The sequence below is a fragment of the Argopecten irradians genome, chromosome 6 (genome assembly GCF_041381155.1).
Source record: "Argopecten irradians isolate NY chromosome 6, Ai_NY, whole genome shotgun sequence".
Lineage (NCBI taxonomy): Eukaryota > Metazoa > Mollusca > Bivalvia > Pectinida > Pectinidae > Argopecten > Argopecten irradians.
This window is the reverse complement of record NC_091139.1, coordinates 44,415,979-44,440,243: the sequence shown is the minus strand read 5'-3', so window position 1 is coordinate 44,440,243 and position 24,265 is coordinate 44,415,979. Positions and strand designations below refer to the sequence as shown.

At 38.6% G+C, this 24,265-nt stretch overlaps 1 protein-coding gene across 16 annotated transcripts in view; it reads left to right on the top strand.

Annotated features, from left to right (window-relative positions):
- LOC138326010 (microtubule-actin cross-linking factor 1-like) overlaps positions 1 to 24,265 on the top strand; it is a 217,162-nt gene that overhangs the window by 76,474 nt on the left and 116,423 nt on the right. The window contains exon 1 of one of the 16 annotated variants that reach the window (XM_069272100.1): positions 18,679 to 20,390. The exons of the other annotated variants lie outside the window; for them this stretch is intronic. Within the exon in view, the coding sequence (XP_069128201.1) occupies positions 20,064 to 20,390 (327 nt within the window). The 5' untranslated portion in view covers positions 18,679 to 20,063. Of the gene's footprint in view, positions 1 to 18,678; positions 20,391 to 24,265 lie in introns of those variants that run through there. 16 annotated transcript variants of the gene reach the window in all.

The window sequence follows — 24,265 nt, the reverse complement described above, 5'->3', positions numbered from 1 at the left end:
AGATTTGGGTGATAGCTAATATTGGTATTGTAGTTTATGATAGAGAGAAGGACAGATTTGGGTGATAGCTGATATTGGTATTGTAGTTTATGATAGAGAGAAGGATAGATTTGGGTGATAGCTAATATTGGTATTGTAGTGTATGATAGAGAGAAGGACAGATTTGGGTGATAGTTAATATTGGTATTGTAGTGTATGATAGAGAGGACAGATTTGGGTGATAGCTAATATTGGTATTGTAGTGTATGATAGAGAAAAGGACAGATTTGGGTGATAGCTAATATTGGTATTGTAGTGTATGATAGAGAAAAGGACAGATTTGGGTGATAGTTAATATTGGTATTGTAGTTTATGATAGAGAGAAGGACAGATTTGGGTGATAGTTAATATTGGTATGTAGTGTATGATAGAGAGAAGGACAGATTTGGGTGATAGCTAATATTGGTATTGTAGTGTATGATAGAGAGAAGGACAGATTTGGGTGATAGCTAATATTGGTATTGTAGTGTATGATAGAGAGAAGGACAGATTTGGGTGATAGTTAATATTGGTATGTAGTGTATGATAGAGAGAAGGACAGATTTGGGTGATAGCTAATATTGGTATTGTAGTGTATGATAGAGAGAAGGACAGATTTGGGTGATAGTTAATATTGGTATGTACTGTATTAGAGAGAAGGACAGATTTGGGTGATAGCTAATATTGGTATTGTAGTGTATGATAGAGAGAAGGACAGATTTGGGTGATAGTTAATATTGGTATGTAGTGTATGATAGAGAGAAGGACAGATTTGGGTGATAGCTAATATTGGTATTGTAGTGTATGATAGAGAGAAGGACAGATTTGGGTGATAGCTTATATTGGTATTGTAGTGTATGATAGAGAAAAGGACAGATTTGGGTGATAGCTAATATTGGTATTGTAGTGTATGATAGAGAGAAGGACAGATTTGGGTGATAGCTAATATTGGTACTGTAGTTTATAATAGAGAGAAGGACAGATTTGGGTGATAGCTAATATTGGTATTGTAGTGTATGATAGAGAGAAGGACAGATTTGGGTGATAGCTAATATTGGTACTGTAGTTTATATAATAGAGAGAAGGACAGATTTGGGTGATAGTTAATATTGGTATGTACTGTATGATAGAGAGAAGGACAGATTTGGGTGATAGCTAATATTGGTACTGTAGTTTATAATAGAGAGAAGGACAGATTTGGGTGATAGCTAATATTGGTATTGTAGTGTATGATAGAGAGAAGGACAGATTTGGGTGATAGCTAATATTGGTACTGTAGTTTATAATAGAGAGAAGGACAGATTTGGGTGATAGTTAATATTGGTATGTACTGTATGATAGAGAGAAGGACAGATTTGGGTGATAGCTAATATTGGTACTGTAGTTTATAATAGAGAGAAGGACAGATTTGGGTGATAGCTAATATTGGTATTGTAGTGTATAATAGAGAGAAGGACAGATTTGGGTGATAGCTAATATTGGTACTGTAGTTTATAATAGAGAGAAGGACAGATTTGGGTGATAGCTAATATTGGTATTGTAGTGTATGATAGTGAGAAGGACAGATTTGGGTGATAGTTAATATTGGTATTGTAGTGTGTGATAGAGAGAAGGACAGATTTGGGTGATAGCTAATATTGGTATTGTAGTGTATGATAGTGAGAAGGACAGATTTGGGTGATAGCTAATACTGGTATTGTAGTGTATGATAGAGAGAAGGACAGATTTGGGTGATAGCTAATATTGGTATTGTAGTGTATGATAGAGAGAAGGACAGATTTGGATGATAGCTAATATTGGTATTGTAGTGTATGATAGAGAGACGGACAGATTTGGGTGTGGTTTTATTACATGGTATATGACTCATTAACGGTCTGCTTAATGTGTAAATCTGCTGAGGATAAAATGTTGGATGTGTATTCTGATACAATCTCACACCTAATTAATGAGTCCAAGTGTTCTTTTTTGTGAGAATTGTTTATCTCTGGGGGAACAGCAAACACTAATTGTTAGAGGTGATGGTTGTTTACTGGTAGGCATGTTTTAACACTGAAGGTGATTGTATTATAAACAGAACATGTACTGCCAACTTCTCAATTATCTTGTCACTCCGGGAGGAGGATAGAATGGCTTCTGGAGGGTGGAACTAGGTGTTGACAAGATCTGCAGGCATGTCTCAGCTGTAGAAATAGGAAATGTGGAGGGGGGGGCTAAGGAAATTATACATAGGGGAATGTTAGGGGGAGTTTGGTCTTAGGGAAAGAAAAGGGTATAATGTTTGACTGTGGGAACTGGAGGAAAAGAAGGTAGGAGGTTAATTGGATGGAGAGAGGGATTGATCGAAGGACCAAGAATGATCGGAGCTTATTTGAATAAAGGGCATAGAAAATAAGAAAGAGGAAAGGAAAGGAAGATCTCTTTAAGGGATAGAATACATCCATAAGGTGGAGTCTATGTTTGCAGATCAAAAGATTAATATACAACCCTGCATATTTATATATTCTGTGTTGATATCAAATCAATCAAGTGTTCTGCAAGGAGAGGGGAGGAGATGGCAAAACAGATAACAGGATCAAGTCCATGTTCCTGTAAACAAAGTAATAACCTGATGATCAGTTTGGTGATGATTTCGAGACTCACAAAGAAATCAGTAAAGTGGATAGAACTATGGTAACAACAGCAGTTATCAATAGTATTTGACAGGATTTGACTGTACATGTATATAATTATGGAGTCTGTATTTCTGTTGGATGTAAGTGGATGGTTACTCCAGCCATTATTATCAGACCATCAACTTTGATGACTCCGTGATCGTTATTACTGATTGCACTCTTACTAAGTAGTTACCTCCCCATTTTCTCTCACCAGGTGGCAGGGTTCACTGTTGATTGGACTAACATGTAAACAATACTTCTCATCTTATTTCTACACAGACATGAGTGCTAATGTTGAAAGGGTTAGGCTACAGTTCACAGGGTTTAACCCAGTCAACAAACATGTTTATATATATTACACAACCCTAGACCTCTCAAACTACACAAAGTATCCATGTAATATTTCTCATGTTCAGATAAGATGCTCAAAAGTTTCAGGGTAAATTTTCCTTTTAGATTGATAGTTATCTTGTTTATTGTTCAAAGGTCAGTGAACAACTGAAATGAGATATACAACGTTACTTATAATGGTAAACTTTGAAAACCGTGTATTTGGTCAGCTGGGTACTTGTGAAGAAATTAAAGGTTTCAATGTGGATTGAAGCAGCAAACATTTAGAGAATCTGAATTATATGAAGGAACTATGTGTAATTACGGTACCGGAGGGAATGAATGATTGATTCCCCCCAAATATGGCACCAATTTACTGAGTTCCTCTTTTCCAAAATCTGAAGTATAGGGATCGATTGGTTCACTGTGGCCAGCTCACTGACTTTCACCAGACTTGGTACCTAGATCTGTCTCAAACCAAAGTTGGAATCGCTTAGTTCTAATCGACCTAACTGCATGACTTTAACCAAGACTGGGTACCCCTATCACAGACTACAGTAGGGATCGCTTGGTTCAGACTCGCTTAGACCCCCTATCACAAACTACAGTAGGGATCGCTTGTCAGGTCAACTGACTTTCACTAGTACCCCTATCACAAACTACAGTAGGGATCGCTTGGTTCAGACTGACTTTCACTAGTACCCCTATCACAAACTACAGTAGGGATCGCTTGGTTCAGACTGACTTTCACTAGTACCCCTATCACAAACTACAGTAGGGATCGCTTGGTTCAGACTGACTTTCACTAGTACCCCTATCACAAACTACAGTAGGGATCGCTTGGTTCAGACTGACTTTCACTAGTACCCCTATCACAAACTTCAGTAGGGATCGCTTGGTTCAGACTGACTTTCACTAGTACCCCTATCACAAACTACAGTAGGGATCGCTTGGTTCAGACTGACTTTCACTAGTACCCCTATCACAAACTACAGTAGGGATCGCTTGGTTCAGACTGACTTTCACTAGTACCCCTATCACAAACTACAGTAGGGATCGCTTGGTTCAGACTGACTTTCACTAGTACCCCTATCACAAACTACAGTAGGGATCGCTTGGTTCAGACTGACTTTCACTAGTACCCCTATCACAGACTACAGTAGGGATCGCTTGGTTCAGACTGACTTAACCAAGACTGGGTACCCCTATCACAAACTTCAGTAGGGATCGCTTGGTTCAGACTGACTTAAAAAAGTCTGAGTACCCCTACAATAGGGATCGCTTGGTTCAGACTGACTTTCACTAGTACCCCTATCAAGACTACAGTAGGGATCGCTTGGTTCAGACTGACAAAGACTGACTAAAGTTGATACCTACAATAGGATCGCTTGGTTCAGACTGACTTTCACTAGTACCCCTATCAAGACTACAGTAGGGATTGCTTGGTTCAGACTGACTTAAAAAAGTCTGAGTACTCCTACAATAGGGATCGCTTGGTTCAGACTGACTTTCACTAGTACCCCTATCACAGACTACAGTAGGGATCGCTTGGTTCAGACTGACTTAAAAAAGTCTGAGTACCCCTACAATAGGGATCGCTTGGTTCAGACTGACTTTCACTAGTACCCCTATCACAAACTTCAGTAGGGATCGCTTGGTCCTCTGTGGCCGACTGACTTAAACTGAGTACCCCTACAATAGGGATCGCTTGGTTCAGACTGACTTAAAAAAGTCTGAGTATCCCTGCAATAGGGATCGCTTGGTTCAGACTGACTTTCACTAGTACCCCTATCACAAACTACAGTAGGGATCGCTTGGTTCAGACTGACTTAAAAAAGTCTGAGTACCCCTACAATAGGGATCGCTTGGTTCAGACTGACTTTCACTAGTACCCCTATCACAGACTACAGTAGGGATCGCTTGGTTCAGACTGACTTTCACTAGTACCCCTATCACAGACTACAGTAGGGATCGCTTGGTTCAGACTGACTTTCACTAGTACCCCTATCACAAACTACAGTAGGGATCGCTTGGTTCAGACTGACTTAAAAAAGTCTGAGTACCCCTACAATAGGGATCGCTTGGTTCAGACTGACTTTCACTAGTACCCCTATCACAAACTACAGTAGGGATCGCTTGGTTCAGACTGACTTAAAAAAGTCTGAGTACCCCTATCACAGACTACAGTAGGGATGGCTTGGTCCTCTGTGGCTGACTGACTTAAACTGAGTACCCCTTCAATAAGGATCGCTTGGTTCATCGTGGCTGACTTTCACTGGTACCCCTATCACAGACTACAGTAGGAAGTGATGCGTGATGCATAGGACTACTGGTACGATACTGGTAACACAAATTGCTATTGGCATGGAGCATACATTGGTATACTGAGAGATAGGGGGGTATCTGACTATAGGGGCCCCCTCCCCTCACCACTATCTGACTTCACCAGTCCAATCTGACTCTAATGTGATCTGGCCCTCCATCAGTAGTGTTACGCTCTCTCTATCGAAGGTACATGTTACACTCTCTCTATCACGGATATGTTCAACAACCAACCTGGATTTATTTCCTATCTCCTAACATGTTTTGTGCTATATCAGTCACCCTTTAGCTGTGTGAGGGTAAAGGCTAATATTTATTTACAAGCGATTATCATGAGAAAAAATGTGTGATATTTACACTCACTTTTCTTTTTTATTTTCTGCATAAATTTGTGAGTATTTTGACGAAGTTTACTACTGTGTGGAGGGTATTGTATGTGAGGATGCTACATGCTGATCTGTGAGGATTATCTATCTATTGTATTCCACATTGTTATTTCTATTGGATATTACCTTGTCCTTATGGAGAAGAAACGCTTCCCGTTTAAAATTGGCTTCGGCCAGAAAAAAGTGAAATCGCCTCAAATGAAGCAGGTAAGAATGAAAAATAATCCAAGTACATTGAAAAATTGAAAAAAAAATAATAATCATTTTAATTCATGTGTCATTAAAATTTTTCTGTTTATTTTTACACAGAAACAATTTTCTTGTTGAGCATTTCTAAAATGTTTATAATTAATCAAATTTGAATTTGTCTAGACTTCCCTAACATGCGTTAAGTGTTCTAAGTTGTACTGGATGTTCTCGGTGAGAAAGTTTCGACATGTAACTCCCGACATGTAACTCCCGACATGTAGCTCCCATAGGGAACAGATCCAGTTAATATTAGGTTACCTTAATTGCCAATTTGTCAGAACATTGAAAAGTTTGGAGCTCATTAAACCTGATATAGCATATGTTTCCTATTCTGTATATAATCGTAACCTTGTAAGAGCATGTTCTGATACCTGTTCCGGGAGAAAGTGTTGAGATTTAGCCATATCCGACATGTCTGAAGCACTTTGTTGTTTGAGTAGCGACCTATGAACATGTTTTTCAAGTACACCAGTCAGTGGGAGAAGTGAAGTGGAAATGAGCCGTGATGTGCTGCTTCTTTGGCAGATTCTTCGGTGAAATCTCATCAAAACCTAGGTGGCTGATAGTGTTTGTGAATTCCAACCCCAGAGTAAACCGCTAAACAATAAAACTTCAAAATAATGGTTACAGTTCATTGCAATTTGTTGACATCAAGTTTGCTTTTCTTTCCTGTTTACCAATCCTTTCAACTGTCGCCCATGAAACAGTCCGAAACTGTTTTATATCTCCATAGATAAGCTAAAGAAATGTTTGCAATATGTAACAAGTTTTATTGTTCAATAACATGATGGCACTATAAAAAGATGTGATGTACACTGATGAATGTCTTATAATGTCTCATCATAACAAAGGTTAAAGTTCAAATCAAACACACAGTGCTAAAGGAAGATTTACCTTACAATGATGACAGAATAACTAGGTGGATTGTAAAATGTGGTTGTAGTCTTAGGAAGATTTTATGTGAAATAATGAAAATATGTTCAGATCATGGCAGTAAAACGATGTCAATATAAGTTAACCAGGTTAAGACTTGAAGTATAGCAGTAAAGTAAGGTTCTGTGTAAATGATGACAGTATAACAAGGTTTCACATACAATTTTGGCAGACTTCTGTAAAAAAAAAAGTTTTCATGTCAAATTATGACAGTATGCATAATAAGGTTAACTGTACTATGGTAGTTGATAATAGTGTATAAGTTTGTACTGGACCTGTGTCTGGGTAGGCTATAGTGTATAAGTTTGTACTGGACCTGTGTCTGGGTAGGCTATAGTGTATAAGTTTGTACTGGACCTGTGTCTGGGTAGGCTATAGTGTATAAGTTTGTACTGGACCTGTGTCTGGGTAGGCTATAGGGTATAAGTTTGTACTGGACCTGTGTCTGGGTAGGCTATAGTGTATAAGTTTGTACTGGACCTGTGTCTGGGTAGGCTATAGTGTATAAGTTTGTACTGGACCTGTGTCTGGGTAGGCTTTAATGTATACATTTGTACTGGACCTGTGTCTGGGTAGGCTATAGTGTATACATTTGTACTGGACCTGTGTCTGGGTAGGCTATAGTGTATAAGTTTGTACTGGACCTGTGTCTGGGTAGGCTATAGTGTATAAGTTTGTACTGGACCTGTGTCTGGGTAGGCTATAGGGTATAAGTTTGTACTGGTCCTGTGTCTGGGTAGGCTATAGGGTATAAGTTTGTACTGGTCCTGTGTCTGGGTAGGCTTTAGTGTATACATTTGTACTGGACCTGTGTCTGGGTAGGCTATAGTGTATAAGTTTGTACTGGACCTGTGTCTGGGTAGGCTATAGTGTATAAGTTTGTACTGGACCTGTGTCTGGGTAGGCTATAGTGTATAAGTTTGTTTGTACTGGACCTGTGTCTGGGTAGGCTATAGGGTATAAGTTTGTACTGGACCTGTGTCTGGGTAGGCTATAGTGTATAAGTTTGTACTGGACCTGTGTCTGGGTAGGCTATAGTGTATAAGTTTGTACTGGACCTGTGTGTCTGGGTAGGCTATAGTGTATAAGTTTGTACTGGACCTGTGTCTGGGTAGGCTATAGTGTATAAGTTTGTACTGGACCTGTGTCTGGGTAGGCTATAGTGTATAAGTTTGTACTGGACCTGTGTCTGGGTAGGCTATAGTGTATAAGTTTGTACTGGACCTGTGTCTGGGTAGGCTATAGTGTATAAGTTTGTACTGGACCTGTGTCTGGGTAGGCTATAGTGTATAAGTTTGTACTGGACCTGTGTCTGGGTAGGCTATAGTGTATAAGTTTGTACTGGACCTGTGTCTGGGTAGGCAATTGTATAATTTGTACTGGACCTGTGTCTGGGTAGGCTATAGTGTATACATTTGTACTGGACCTGTGTCTGGGTAGGCTATAGTGTATAATTTGTACTGGACCTGTGTCTGGGTAGGCTATAGTGTATAAGTTTGTACTGGACCTGTGTCTGTGTAGGTTATAGTGTATAAGTTTGTACTGGACCTGTGTCTGGGTAGGCTATAGTGTATAAGTTTGTACTGGACCTGTGTCTGGGTAGGTTATAGTGTATAAGTTTGTACTGGACCTGTGTCTGGGTAGGCTATAGTGTATAAGTTTGTACTGGACCTGTGTCTGGGTAGGCTATAGTGTATAAGTTTGTACTGGACCTGTGTCTGGGTAGGCTATAGTGTATAAGTTTGTACTGGACCTGTGTCTGGGTAGGCTATAGTGTATAAGTTTGTACTGGACCTGTGTCTGGGTAGGCTATAGTGTATAAGTTTGTACTGGACCTGTGTCTGGGTAGGCTATAGTGTATAAGTTTGTACTGGACCTGTGTCTGGGTAGGCTTTAATGTATACATTTGTACTGGACCTGTGTCTGGGTAGGCTGTAGTGTATACATTTGTACTGGACCTGTGTCTGGGTAGGCTATAGTGTATAAGTTTGTACTGGACCTGTGTCTGGGTAGGCTATAGTGTATAAGTTTGTACTGGACCTGTGTCTGGGTAGGCTATAGTGTATAAGTTTGTACTGGACCTGTGTCTGGGTAGGCTATAGGGTATAAGTTTGTACTGGTCCTGTGTCTGGGTAGGCTATAGGGTATAAGTTTGTACTGGTCCTGTGTCTGGGTAGGCTTTAGTGTATACATTTGTACTGGACCTGTGTCTGGGTAGGCTATAGTGTATAAGTTTGTACTGGACCTGTGTCTGGGTAGGCTATAGTGTATAAGTTTGTACTGGTCCTGTGTCTGGGTAGGCTATAGGGTATAAGTTTGTACTGGACCTGTGTCTGGGTAGGCTATAGTGTATAAGTTTGTACTGGACCTGTGTCTGGGTAGGCTATAGGGTATAAGTTTGTACTGGACCTGTGTCTGGATAGGCTATAGTGTATAAGTTTGTACTGGACCTGTGTCTGGGTAGGCTATAGGGTATAAGTTTGTACTGGACCTGTGTCTGGGTAGGCTATAGTGTATAAGTTTGTACTGGACCTGTGTCTGGGTAGGCTATAGTGTATAAGTTTGTACTGGACCTGTGTCTGGGTAGGCTATAGTGTATAAGTTTGTACTGGACCTGTGTCTGGGTAGGCTATAGTGTATAAGTTTGTACTGGTCCTGTGTCTGGGTAGGCTATAGGGTATAAGTTTGTACTGGACCTATGTCTGGGTAGGCTATAGTGTATAAGTTTGTACTGGACCTGTGTCTGGTAGGCTATAGTGTATAAGTTTGTACTGGACCTGTGTCTGGGTAGGCTATAGTGTATACATTTGTACTGGACCTGTGTCTGGGTAGGCTTTAGTGTATACATTTGTACTGGACCTGTGTCTGGGTATGCTATAGTGTATAAGTTTGTACTGGACCTGTGTCTGGGTAGGCTATAGTGTATAAGTTTGTACTGGACCTGTGTCTGGGTAGGCTATAGTGTATAAGTTTGTACTGGACCTGTGTCTGGGTAGGCTATAGTGTATAAGTTTGTACTGGACCTGTGTCTGGGGGTAGGCTATAGTGTATAAGTTTGTACTGGACCTGTGTCTGGGTAGGCTATAGTGTATAAGTTTGTACTGGACCTGTGTCTGGGTAGGCTATAGTGTATAAGTTTGTACTGGACCTGTGTCTGGGTAGGCTATAGTGTATACATTTGTACTGGACCTGTGTCTGGGTAGGCTATAGTGTATAAGTTTGTACTGGACCTGTGTCTGGGTAGGCTATAGTGTATAAGTTTGTACTGGACCTGTGTCTGGGTAGGCTTTAGTGTATACATTTGTACTGGACCTGTGTCTGGGTAGGCTATAGTGTATAAGTTTGTACTGGACCTGTGTCTGGGTAGGCTATAGTGTATAAGTTTGTACTGGACCTGTGTCTGGGTAGGCTATAGTGTATACATTTGTACTGGACCTGTGTCTGGGTAGGCTATAGTGTATACATTTGTACTGGACCTGTGTCTGGGTAGGCTTCAGTGTATACATTTGTACTGGTCCTGTGTCTGGGTAGGCTTAGTGGGTAGGCTATAGGGTATAAGTTTGTACTGGTCCTGTGTCTGGGTAGGCTATAGGGTATAAGTTTGTACTGGTCCTGTGTCTGGGTAGGTTATAGTGTATAAGTTTGTACTGGACCTGTGTCTGGATAGGCTGTAGTGTATACATTTGTACTGGACCTGTGTCTGGGTAGGCTATAGTGTATACATTTGTACTGGACCTGTGTCTGGGTAGGCTATAGTGTATAAGTTTGTACTGGACCTGTGTCTGGGTAGGCTGTAGTGTATAAGTTTGTACTGGTCCTGTGTCTGGGTAGGCTATAGTGTATAAGTTTGTACTGGACCTGTGTCTGGGTAGGCTATAGGGTATAAGTTTGTACTGGTCCTGTGTCTGGGTAGGATAGCTAGAGGCCACATCTACTCACTGTTAAGATACATTAAGCTGTTACTACAGGTGTAAACATACCTTTATTATTTTGTGTTCTGATGAACTCCCTGTGTGTATCCCTCCTCTCGTACATGACATGATCACCATTGTGTACAAACCCTCCCTTGTCTTTGACTGCCTCACTGCCTTATTCAATTATCAATTCTTGGCTCATCTTCAGCTTTTCCTCTTATGTTTTCATATATATCATGTACAGTAGTACACGATGTCAGTTTTTTCTCCGTGACCTGTGTGTATATCTAAATTGACTTTTTGTGTATGTGTGTAATTCTTCCAACTTACTGTCAGTCTTTTTCTGCCAATCTTTATTGTTCTGAGTTCAGCTGTGGAATCGGTGATAGAAGTGGTTATAGCCAATTACAATATGATCTATATTCCATGTATTTTACACTTAACATCATTGTTTTATGCCAAAATATTGAAATACTGTTTCAGAAAAAATGCTAGATCATACACAGCAATGATTTTAAGATGAAAACCATTTTTACTAAAACATTGACCAAGATTTTCAAATCTTATTAGACAGCAGTTTACATATTACAATATTTCTGTTGGCAAAAAAACGGTTCCTTCTTATCAAACATTGTATGAAGGTTCTTCAAATCTTTGTTAATGTGTAACAATAATATTTGGAAGCGCTTCAAGCTTTTGATTGATCTAGATTACATCATGTACAGGAAGCATTAGGGGAAAGGATTTTGTTGGCACAGACATAATGTAAATTGGTCCAGATGCTGAAAATTACACAGAAATATACTACTCATGTCAAATGAGGGGCTCCCAGTTACAGATTTCTGTAGGTATGTGTGGGGTAGGGTGTAACAGATGCATTGTCTGCATAGTTACCAATCTCTATCCCATAATATGACACCTGGACCAGACCATGAGAAGCATTGTTGGTTTCTAAAATTGTGTCTTATGAAAAAAGAAAACATTTTGTGAAAGAAAATATTTGTATTTTATCTCAGAATAAAGTAAAGAGAATATTTGGGAAAGGAAAAACTGCAGAATTAGTTTTCCGAATTCCTGTTAGTTAATCTGGGACATTCAAATGAATGACTGATAAATCCCACATGTGATGGACTTTGATTTCACCTTAATGCACTAAACAAGATAGAAGTCACTGGAACCAAATCTCAGGTCAGGGATATATACATGTGAGAAAGCACCTCATTTATTCTTCCTTTCTTAACATGCTAAAATTCTTGTCATTTTTTGACAATTGGTGCAAGACAAAAATTTCTCATCATGCAGCCTCATTAGATTATGGTAGAGCTTGACTCATAAGAAACACATATTTTTTGTCCATCGTAGAAATCTCATTAACATGCATAGAGCTTGAGACTCCATACACTGACGACATGTTATGGAGTTGCAATGTATAATAAATATTATAGATCATATAGTCCTAGCTGCTTCATGTTCTTTCAATTCAGTGGTGTCGTCTGCTCGGTGTTGTCTGCTCGGTGTCGTCTGCACGGGGTTTGTAAGAACATTTTCACCATTCCAACATCGATAGACCCTTGTTTTTTTGTTCTATCATTTACTAGTCTTGTCTGTCTTAAATTCCCTGGTCCTTCTCTGTCCTATGAGGTGAGATTTATGTCTGCTCTGATGCCTTTTGATCTTATCTTTAGAGTGAAAGAGAGAAACGGTCATATCTATTTACTCCTAACAGATTTTTATCTGGTCTTTGACAGGTTTTTCATAGCTTAGTACTGGCATCCCAAAATTGTTTTTTTTTTATCTTTATCACTTTCATCTTGTGACTTCATCATAAGAAGCAGATCTCAGTCATTTCTGAAGACAACAATTTACTATATTGTAAAGGTAATAAATACAAATAATGTATGTGAACTATTTCATTCTATCAATAAAATGTCTTGGTACTTTGCCATTGGCTAATATATAAATCTCTGTTGAAAGTTTTGGTCTATTTTAGATGAATTTGTAATTTCAGGAATTTTTCATTTGTAATATAGTTTGTAAGATAGTTAATTCCACATGACTTTTATGTAAAAATGTATTACCAGGTATTTTTATCTCGTTAGAAGTTTGTCTTTGTTATAGTTTTTACAGGTATAATTAACATAAAACAGAAATAATAAACAGGAACTTTTTGGCTATACTAGACCGTCCTCGGCTCCTGTTTGTAGACTACTGGTGATTATTCAGTTTCTGAGATCTGACATGCCTTTAATTTCAAGGCCTATTGCCAAGCCAGCATGTTGTTGTGTACTGCTGGGGAAGCTGAAGGGTTCTTAATGTGGTGGTCAACCCATAGTAAACAATGATGAGGTTGTTTGCTGGATAACTAATGCTTGTTGACATGATTTTTCCAGTTGAACATCAAGTCATAAAATTCTACGTTTGAAGTGGGGGTAAACAGTTTATTTTTAACCTTTGAGGAGCAAGAACATCTAGAAACTGTCTTTTGGCTGTGAAGTATTAATGCTCAAGCATGAAATATAGGCACCACAAGCATATATCACAGCCAATATGTTATGTCTAGACACCTTACTGCTTCAAATAATTCCAAATTATTTCAGAATATGAAAAACAGAATTTTCCTTGAACCAGGACTTAATTGCTTTTGGTGTATAAGGAGCATTGCAATTTAAGGTTTTCAAGACTGACAGATTAATTTGTCAGTTCCAGAGGATTATGGGAGTTTTCATTTAATTTAACAGATTTTGTTACAGGAAGAAAAAAGTTGAAAATGAAGTTAGGACAAACAAAAACTATATTGCACGGTTTTCTGGGACACATGTTGTAAATGATAACCAGGTTTACCAAAGTCTACGAGGAATTTCCTGTTCAGTCAGCGTCTAATTACAGTAGTGAGTGATGCTTTCGTTGGCTTGTCTGCAAAGTGTGAAAAAACCTCAAAAAAAATCTCCATTTTCAGCAATTGTTACAGCAGCCATCTTTGTTGTTGTTGAGCAGACGTCATTTAAACATCCTTTCAGTGTCGAGTTTCCGCCCCCACATGTGACATCGTTTAATTGTGCTTTGATTTGAACCCTATCGGGAGGGAAGTTTGGACGAGGCTTTGATTAAGTCTGAATTGTATATAAATGTGGCAAATGTTTGTGATTGTTTTTACATATGCTTCCTGTACAGACCGACAGACAATGGCTACCACAGTCCTCCTTCTCAATCTACACACAATTAATTCTAATTCAGCACAATTTCTAGAGATTAAAATGACTAACAAATTACAAAAGAAGGAGCTGTATGAAAAATCAAAACCCTGCAATGAAAATGCATCCTGGCATATCTTAAGTTCTAAGGCCATTGTCTTGGGTAGTAATTTGAGACCTACCATTTGTTTGTATGGCTGTTGCATGGTAATAAGTTCACAATGCTGGTGTACTGTTGCTATTTGTAACACTGTTGCTGCCATACTCATTCATGTATTAGAAGGTTCAGCAGTGGACTAGCAGAATTTCCTGAGACATTTTCCTCAGAACAATGACCTTTGACCTTAACATTGAGGTATTGCCAAGCAATAGTTGCTAATGTGTATTTGAACATTGGCCTTGACATTGAAATATCCTGAAACACCATGTACAAGTGCTGCACTATAAAGATGGGTGTCACCAGGAACAAAGGCAGACTATCACATCTGGTTCTCAGGAGTCTACCACAAAAACAATAAGAATCATGGTGCCAGGGAAGCATGCATATTCATCAGTGTCGGTCTGTCTCTTGTTTGGCAGCATACTCTTTGCATCTGATCAAAGGTCAAGGTTAGCAGTATTTAAAAATAAACAAGTTCATGAATTTTCAAATAGAAATATCAAAATTTTATTTGACATGGATAGATTACAACATGTCTCTTGGTCTTTCATTTCATTTTGGTATATCTAAGTTCTTTTTGGAGTCCCAACTTCAAACACCAGGATTCATCTCTTCCTGTCATTTTTTCTGATTTTCTAACAAATTAAAACCAGACTTTCATTCCTAAGTGAAACCAAGGGGCAAAAGGTGGGCTTTATCTTGTTTGGTTTTTGTAGATGCAGACACATTACTTAGGGGAATCCCTTTGACCTGCTTAGCTCCTGTCTTAAATTAGGCAAGAAGGTTTTAAGAGATATCCTGTTTCAAAATAACTCCTGTGTCAGGGTTGTTCTCCTTGACCTTAGTAATGCAATGTTTAGTGGGATTTCAGCATCACAACAGTTGTGAGTAAAAATCATCATAATGACTTGTAGGTAATATTGTGGATGAAAGAAATCTTAATTATATAATTTTCTTCATGTCTGGTGTTCTGGTGAAACAGGAAGTTTCTGTATATTTCTGTATATTTATGGTATAATGTATAAGAGATTTTTTTGTGAATGAAGGAGAGTTACTGTACCATCTGTTGTATACTATATTATCATAGACTCCACAGTGGTGGGGGTGCACAGCTAGTGCTTTGGTTTTCAGGGAGATTTTATATTGGTTCTGATCATATAGTGTGAATTGGTATAATAAAAATATTTTGATATCTTTTCTTTTTTTTATTTATTTATTTATTTTTTTCAAATTCATTGCTGAAGGATATTCATAGTCCTTAGAACTCTCATGGCCTTAAGTTCAAAAACTGCAGATCTATCTTGGCTTCATTGACGAGCCTGTATTGTGTGTTTGGTCATGCCCTATCATCTCGTCTGTTGAGAAGAACAGTTTTTTAGGGGCTGATAACCATCTGTGGTACGTGGCTTAGAGTTACTGAAGATAGACTTACTGACCCAACCATCAGACTACATCCAAGCATAACATTGATAGGGATGCACTGCGTCTGCTCGTCAAAAACTCCACAGATAATCACTCAAGTCTTACAGAGGAGAATGTAGTGATTTGTTATGTGTTTGTAGAATTCAGTAATATTTCATAACCTTCGCATCTGCTATATCAATATTTTCAATAACAGTATGAATTCTTAAATGTTAAATAATTTAATGTTAATATTGCCTAGAAGATCACATGCCTAGTTGGTATTAGTTATAAATCAGTTTTTTTAGAATTTCAAAATCCATGATCAGTGCCAAAGGAAAGTCTCAGTGATAAACTGAGATCCCATGATTCCTTCTTCTATTGTACCCTTGTCAGTAATTTGGGTTTAAAAAAACCCCTAACTTGAATGCTTACTTCCATCCCTAATCTGTTAGTACTACAGTATATGAGGTTACCGTTGGTTACATAAACATGTACAGGTGTGTGAATTATCAGTTTGTACATGATCTGTTTTTATACACCATCTGCTATCAGAGACGTATCTTACTTGGAATTCTTTTGTTTATTTTGTTTTTCTCCACTTGCCTTCCATCTAGTTCTATAACAACCTCAAACACTGAGGTGAAAGGTTTCCAACTTTTTCTTTTGCGGTCCACAAGTTTATTTTCCCTAAATGAAAACATGACAGATGATGTATGCTCCTACCGATCAGAGAAATTGTACCTCTTCAGTTGATCGAAGGACCAAGAAATAAAATAATAGAAATTAAAAAACAAAACTTCACCTGAAATACAATCAATAGAAACTCTTATTAAAAATTAACTTCCTTAGTCTAGCTATTGATTTTAGAGGAACTCTGTTATGTTAAGTGTGAGGCCATCGCCTTCAGTTGTCAAATAACATTAAAGCCTATAGAATCATGTCTATATAGATATTGATGCATTAGTAAAGAGAGGCCCCAGGGAGTTATAATACATACCTATACATATCTGTTGTCTATACATGTGTATGTAATACATTATGTCCAGTTATTGCTGTTGTTCTGTTTATCAGACCTACAGAGGTGATAGGGTTACCTTTGACCCCTACAGAGGTGAGAGTGTAACCTTTGACCCCTACAGAGGTGAAAATGTAACCTTTGACCTCATTGAGGTGAGAGTGTATAACTTTTGACCTCTGAGACACACCTCCATATTATACTAGTACCTTATCAGTGTTGATCACAGCTTTGTGTATACAATATATTTATTATTTATCATCCTCTCATTATTGTGTCCTATTGGGTTGGAAATCAAACGTTTTCGATCTGACAACCAAACCGAAGCTGGTGAACTCCAGGGAGGGATTCGGAGCAACAGTCTTTGACACATTTGATGGACTTTTCTCATAGTAATATGTTAACCTATTTTGCTAGTTAGGAATATTCTTACATTTGTGAAATATACAGCAGTAAATGGTAAGGATTGAGGAAGCTGAACATTCTTATTGGAAAGTATTGTTCAAAAGACTTTGTAACAATGGCCATGTGTGCAGTACTAGTACAGTAGGTGATTGTTGTATAGAGTACAGAAGACAACAGATGGATGTGTAGGTCTAGTGTATTACTATATCAGTGGTGATTATTGAAGATTGACCTGGGACACCTTGTATTATAATGGCTGACCTAAGCAGGATTGAGCTCCAACTTTAATACAAGGTTTGATGATGTAACATTCACATGATAGGAAGCGTAGATGTCTTGGTCTGGAGCCAGACGTCGGATCCATACAGACTATTCCAGGTGGTTCTACAGAAAAAAACTACTGTTATTGCGCATATACAGAAAACAAAATGGAGGTCTTCGGAAATTCCTTTGTACCTCTGGCACGCCACTAACAGAGAAAGTCAATATTTTGTGAAATATGATTGACAGTCATTTTAAACTGCTTTGATGTGATGATGCAGGTGATGCTAGAAACAACAATAGAAACCCTGAATGTCTCTATAACAAAACATTGAATTGGATCAATTATTTTAGAAGATAAAGAATATTTCTCAGGATTACCAGCCATATTTTGTGTTATTTTCCTACGGGTCTATATAGGAATGACTAGAAGATGTGGATTAGTTCAGACCAGATTAACGTGGCTACCAGTGTAATATCGGTACAACATTGGTCAGACAGATCAATAATCGCAGACAGAAAATGTGGGGGACATTTTGACCACGGTGACATTTTGACCACGTAATCGTGATGTATGGTTAGGGCCTGGGCATATCAAAATGGTACCTACGTGAGTCTGGGAGCTTTACCTGTGTAGATTTTGAGACACTAGGAACTTTACCTGTGTACATGTTGAGACACTAGGAACTTTATCTGTGTAGATATTGAGACACTGGGAACTTAACCTGTGTAGATGTTGAGACACTGTGAACTTTACCTGTGTAGATGTTGAAACACTGGGAACTTTACCTGTGTAGATATTGAGACACTGGGAACTTTACCTGTGTAGATGTTGAGACACTGGGAACTTTACTTGTGTAGATGTTGAGACACTGGGAACTTTACCTGTGTAGATATTGAGACACTCGGAACTTTGCCTGTGTAAATATCGAGACACTGGGAACTTTACCTGTGTAGATGTTGAAACACTGGGAACTTTACCTGTGTAGATATTGAGACACTAGGAACTTTACCTGTGTACATGTTGAGACACCGTGAACTTTACCTGTGTAGATGTTGAAACACTGGGAACTTTACCTGTGTAGATATTGAGACACTAGGAACTTTACCTGTGTACATGTTGAGACACTGGGAACTTTACCTGTGTAGATGTTGAGACACTAGGAACTTTACCTGTGTACATGTTAAGACACTGGGATCTTTATCTGTGTAGATATTGAGACACTGGGAACTTTACCTGTGTAGATGTTGAGACACTGTAAACTTTACCTGTGTAGATGTTGAGACACTAGGAACTTTACCTATGTAGATGTTGAGACACTAGGAACTTTCCTGTGTTGATGTTGAGACACTGTAAACTTTACCTGTGTAAATGTTGAGACACTGGGAACTTAACCTGTGTAAATGTTGAGACACTGGGAACTTAACCTGTGCAGATATTGATACACTGGTAACTTTCCTGTGTTGATGTTGAGACACTGTAAACTTTACCTGTGTAGATGTTGAGACACTAGGAACTTTACCTATGTAGATGTTGAGACATAGGGAACTTTACCTGTGTAAATGTTGAGACACTGGGAACTTAACCTGTGCAGATATTGATACACTGGTAACTTTCCTGTGTTGATGTTGAGACACTCAGAACTTTACCTGTGTAGATAGAAGGAGACTTACCTGTGAAGATATTGAGACACTGGGAACTTTACCTGTGTATATGATGAGACACTGGGAACTTTACCTGTGTAGATGTTGAGACACTGGGAACTTCACCTTTGTTGAAGTCTGGAGATTCTTGGAACTGTACTTCAGTGACACCTTGGCTATACCCAAGTGTAAACCAGAGCTTTATACATGTATATATAATGGTGTGACTTTGTAAGGAGGTCTCGGATCCAATCCAATAACATATGTATTTTTCTCCACCTATTACAGATTGTTGATATCACCATATATTGAAGTATAAGGGACCATCAATTTACGAGGGCCATCTTATATACTTTACCTAAGATCTATAGCCAGATGTCGGACATATTGTATATGTTTGTTTTAATGATTATGCAATCACCGATAAGTTGACATATGTACAAAGCTATAATCTGATAAAGTACACACGCGTGTGCATATATTGCTGGATAATTACTGTGTATGGTTAATAACAGATAATGACATGTAGAGTTTACCGAGTGTGTTAGCTGGAACATACATACAGAATCCACAGCTTGATGGTGTCTCGGTAAATTCACTGTGAAAATCTCCACTAAAAACGGCAATGTTTTACAACCTCAAATGAAATGTTTAGACACTTATATTTCAGGATTTCTTCACTTTAAGAGTTTAATGTCGATTCTGATGTCATGTTAACTGCAAAGAATGCAACCAGGCTTCAATATTGGAGGAAAAATGCTGTAAAAGTCGAAGTCGGTGACAGAAAAACGTTTTATGAAGGATTATTTCATGGTGTGATTCACAAATACGTTAAGAAATGGTAAAACGTCTCACACACACACATGACAGCTGATAACATGGAGATAGTACAGAAATCAGAGACTTTTTACAGCTGATTATCAGCAATGTCTGAAAGTGGAACTTTACCTCCAGATATCTGACATACACAACAAATCGTAACTTTAAAACAAATGTTTGTAAAAAACAAACCTATTTATTGCAGTGCGCTTGAAATAAATTGTATTTTCGGACAGATCAAGGCTATGTGCTATAATATACGATTAAAATTTGGATTAATGATCTCCCCTGCGATTAGACTCAGGATTAATTACCTCCCCTCGGCTATATCAAAGCATTGCTTGAATGATATACAACTATGATAAAGTGGACATGGAATTTACTGGAGAAGGCCAGAAGTACTCCCGACATTTCCTCTCACTCATGTCACTTCCTGGTACAAGACCAACAGAGTTACTTTCCCAAAAGGCGATTGTCGCCGTCTCCACTTCCTGTCCTTAGTGTGGTACGGCCATGTCTCAGATGTGGCTGCTACTATTCATGTATGTGTGGCCTGTCGCCATGGTTACAAACCAAGCGGCCATCTTTGAAGGAATCGGTGCGAGGACTCCTACTGCCTGACACTCTGACGGTCCGGCGCTGGTCATTCCAGAACACCATTAGGAAGTTGTCAGAGCCTAACGTCGTAAGAAGATACTCACTTCCAAGTATTGAAAATTATGTGGTAAAAGGGATTTCAAGTTCAAAATTTCTCAGTATATTTTTTATTTTTGTACCCTTTTAATGAATGTTAAGTTTGCATGAGTATAAGGCTCTCCCTACTCGAGTCATTTTCAGGTTTCCCCTAAGCATTGTCGAAATGAGCTGTAATATTCTCAAGTTAACTTGACTCTAGTCTGGATGGTACTAGTGTTGAGCTGTGCAGTAGCTTGTTATGTACGTTATCTATTATATCTGCTGCTGTTGCTCAACTGTTGGCCGACATTATTGATTCATTTCTGTGTACCTGGTATAATTTTCTTTGGTTGTGCCAATTTTCATTTCCGTTTAACCTATTATTTGACCTTTGTCGTTAATGTTGTTTTTTCTTTGTCTCAATAAATAGTTAGGAAGTTTGTGATAAAAAAAGTAATGTCTACCACTATCTCTATTCCACTTCGGTGTCACAGTGTCTGATCACTTGTCCACTACTTCTATGTCAAAGTATATGTTATTCTACCATTAACCTCAAATGATCACAAACCGAAAATGTAACCATAAACATAGAAAGAAAAATAATTAAAAAAAGATGATATAAAAAAAAAAGAAGAGAAAAAAAAATGTAACATTACAAGAAAAATTATTTTGATAAAGCCATTCTCTGGTCCGCTATTCATGTGACAATGTAAATGTTAATGATTCAACATACAGACTCTCTTTATCTCCATCCAGGAGAATTTTCTAGCGTCTGTCTGTCACTTTCCTATCTGGCTTTATCTCCTGGCATACTGAACCCAGTCGCCAGTATTAAGTGGAATGATAAATCTAGCCTTCACACCTGCAACGATATTATAATGATGTGGGAAAGTGGGGGGCATGATATGGGTAAGGGGGGCGTGAGATGGGTGAGGGGGGGCGTGAGATGGATGAAGGGTGGGGGGGGGGGTGAGATGGGTGAGAAGGGGGGGCATGAGATAGGTGAGGGTGGAATGATATGGATGAGGGGTGGGGGTGGGGGGGGGCATGAAATGGGTGAGGGGGTAGGGGGCGTGAGATGGGTGAGGGGGGACATGAAATGGGTGAGGAGTGGGGGTGGGGGGGTGTGAGATAGATGAGGGTGGAATAAGATGGGTGGCATGAGATGGGTGAGGTGTGCGGGGGGGGGGGGGTGACATGAAATGGGTGAGGGTTGGGGGGAAGTGGGGCGTGAGATGGGTGAGGGGTGGAGGGCATGATATAGGTGCGGGGGGACATGAAATGGGTGAGGAGTAGGGGATTTCTGAGATGGGTGACAATACTGAGGAATAGGGCAAGGTCAGGTGGAGTAGAATGGAATAAAATGGATAGATGAGGAAACAGAAAAAGGAAGGACAGATTTTTGTCATTGAGGAAGAAGATAGCATAATAATAATATAAAAGGGAATTTTGATGGCGGGTGGTGCAGGGGAATGGTTGAATGAGAAATGAAGCAGTGGATATGAGAAAGAATGAATTTATAGAGAACATCATTGGGATAGCGGAAGGAAAGATGAAGAAGTGGAGAGATAAACATACAAGGGTATTTGAAGAGTTGACATGAGAATTTTGTAGTAAGTGAGATAGACAGAAAATTTGATAAGAATATGGAAAGACAGAGTTGATAAGATGGAAGTGCATTTTGGCATGATGGAGTTGAGGTTACTCATTGTGTTAGAACTGATCTATTTCTCAGGGGAAAAGATTTATATATGGCAGTGGTAAAGGGGTGGAAATAAATTAAAGTTGATAAACATGTAGAACTGTTCAGAAATTTATGTTGTTTTCTGAGTTTTTAGGGAAGAGGTTATGTATGGTCACAAAGGTGGGTTAGTATGGTTGGGAAGGAAAGTTTGTGCTGTGGGGAGGGGGAACTTATGTAAGGGGGGTTAGATAAGGGGAAAGGGTAAGAGCTACTGTACACATCTGATGTGTTTATGTGTGATATTATAGTAGACATAGCACAGCTGGTCTATCTACTTATCAGACTATTGGGGAAGGGGGCTCTAAATTATAAGTGGGGAGGGGGGCTCCAAATTATAAGTGGGGAGAGGGGGGCCTGAAAAACATAAAAGAACAGTACCAAATTGAAAGGGGGTGGGGGCGAAATCAGTACTGTGTAGTTGTTATTACACTGTAATAAGGGAGGGGGTTTAAAAGCTGTACTACAGTTTAAAATGAAAAAAATGAGGGGGGGGTGTGTGTAATTTGACAGAGAATAAGTCACATAACTGTCTTATGAGGATGAAGGAGGATTCTCATGATCTTGCCTCTTCGACTATTGATAAATGGCATCAGCTGTAAAATTTAGCTTGCTTAGTTTCATACTAGGGGAGATAATCTAGGTATTGTTGGTCCAGTGGAGATAATCTAGGTATTGTTGGACTTGGGGAAATAATCTAGGCATTGTTGGTCTAGGGGAGATAATCAAGGTATTGTTGGCCGAGGGGAGATAATCAAGGAATTGTTGGTCTAGGGGAGATAATCAAGGTATTGTTAGTCCAGGGGAGATAATCAAGGAATTGTTGGTCTAGGGGAGATAATCAAGGTATTGTTAGTCCAGGGGAGATAATCTAGGTATTGTTGGACGAGGGGAGATAATCAAGGTATTGTTAGTCCAGGGGAGATAATCAAGGAATTGGTAGTCCAGGGGAGATAATCAAGGAATTGGTAGTCCAGGGGAGATAATTTAGGTATTGTTAGTCCAGGGGAAATAATCTAGGTATTGCTGGTCTGTGTTAATTTATATTGATATAACTATGACTAATTTGAAATATAATTGATCTTTTAAATGCTTGTTTAGATTTGACTGAAGATACTACTATCACAATCTGTTGCACAAAAGATGAGAAGATATTATTGATAACTCGTCTTACTCCTTTTACAGATGGATAAATCTATTGAATAATTGTGTGAAATATTTCATCCCTGTACCTCTCATTTCATGAGAAACTGGTGCAGCCTCTGTATCAGCAGGGCGCACTTTACTGCATCATCTGCTGCAGGCCCCCTCACAGCCTTCTGATAGATCTACACGCGACTCTGTATACCAGTATATAGATATAGGGAGTCCTCCATCACCAAGTCTTATCCTTTTCTAACAGGGGAAGGCAGCAAACTTCTTTTGATATTATATGTTTGATTTATTTACACTCTGTTTGTTATTGTCATTTATTATCTTCAAATAGATTAGCACTTTTTAGTTTACTTCATGTTGAAATAAAAACTGTTATTTTCAGTATTTTTTTTTTAAATTCTTTAAATATGCAAAGGAATGTATCATGCATGCGATGCTTTCCCTGTAAACTGTACAGAGGTGTCTGAATGCATGTATCTTAATTTTCAGATTCCCTCCCAGTGGCGTAAAAAGATAACTCAATTTGATATATTTTGGTGAATTTATCTCCGTTTTATCGCTTAGATGTTGTAAATAAACCTTGTTCCTGACAACGGTTATGTAGCAGTATTTCTGAAATGCCTTTGATAAATGATAATTATTTGATATTATTTTGAAAGTTTAAGTAAAATATTTGAAAAATTTGTATACAATGGATTTTTATGGTAAAAAAAAATAATGAACTCAAGGGAGGTAACTGTGGTGAGCTTATGTCTTGGAGTCTAACTCCCTGACTTGTATCAATGTTGTTGTATTCTCTCTCAGAGGTGAACCAGAGGTCGTCCTCAAATGATCTGTAAATATTGTCTATCAAAATTATTTGCCAGAGAGATTAAAAGGTGCTTATAAATATTTCTATTTTCTCGATTACCTGTGAAAATAGATGGGGGTAGGTGGAGACTTCCTAGGGCTGTTATCAGGTTTCATAAAACACATTTTCCTGTCAGTAA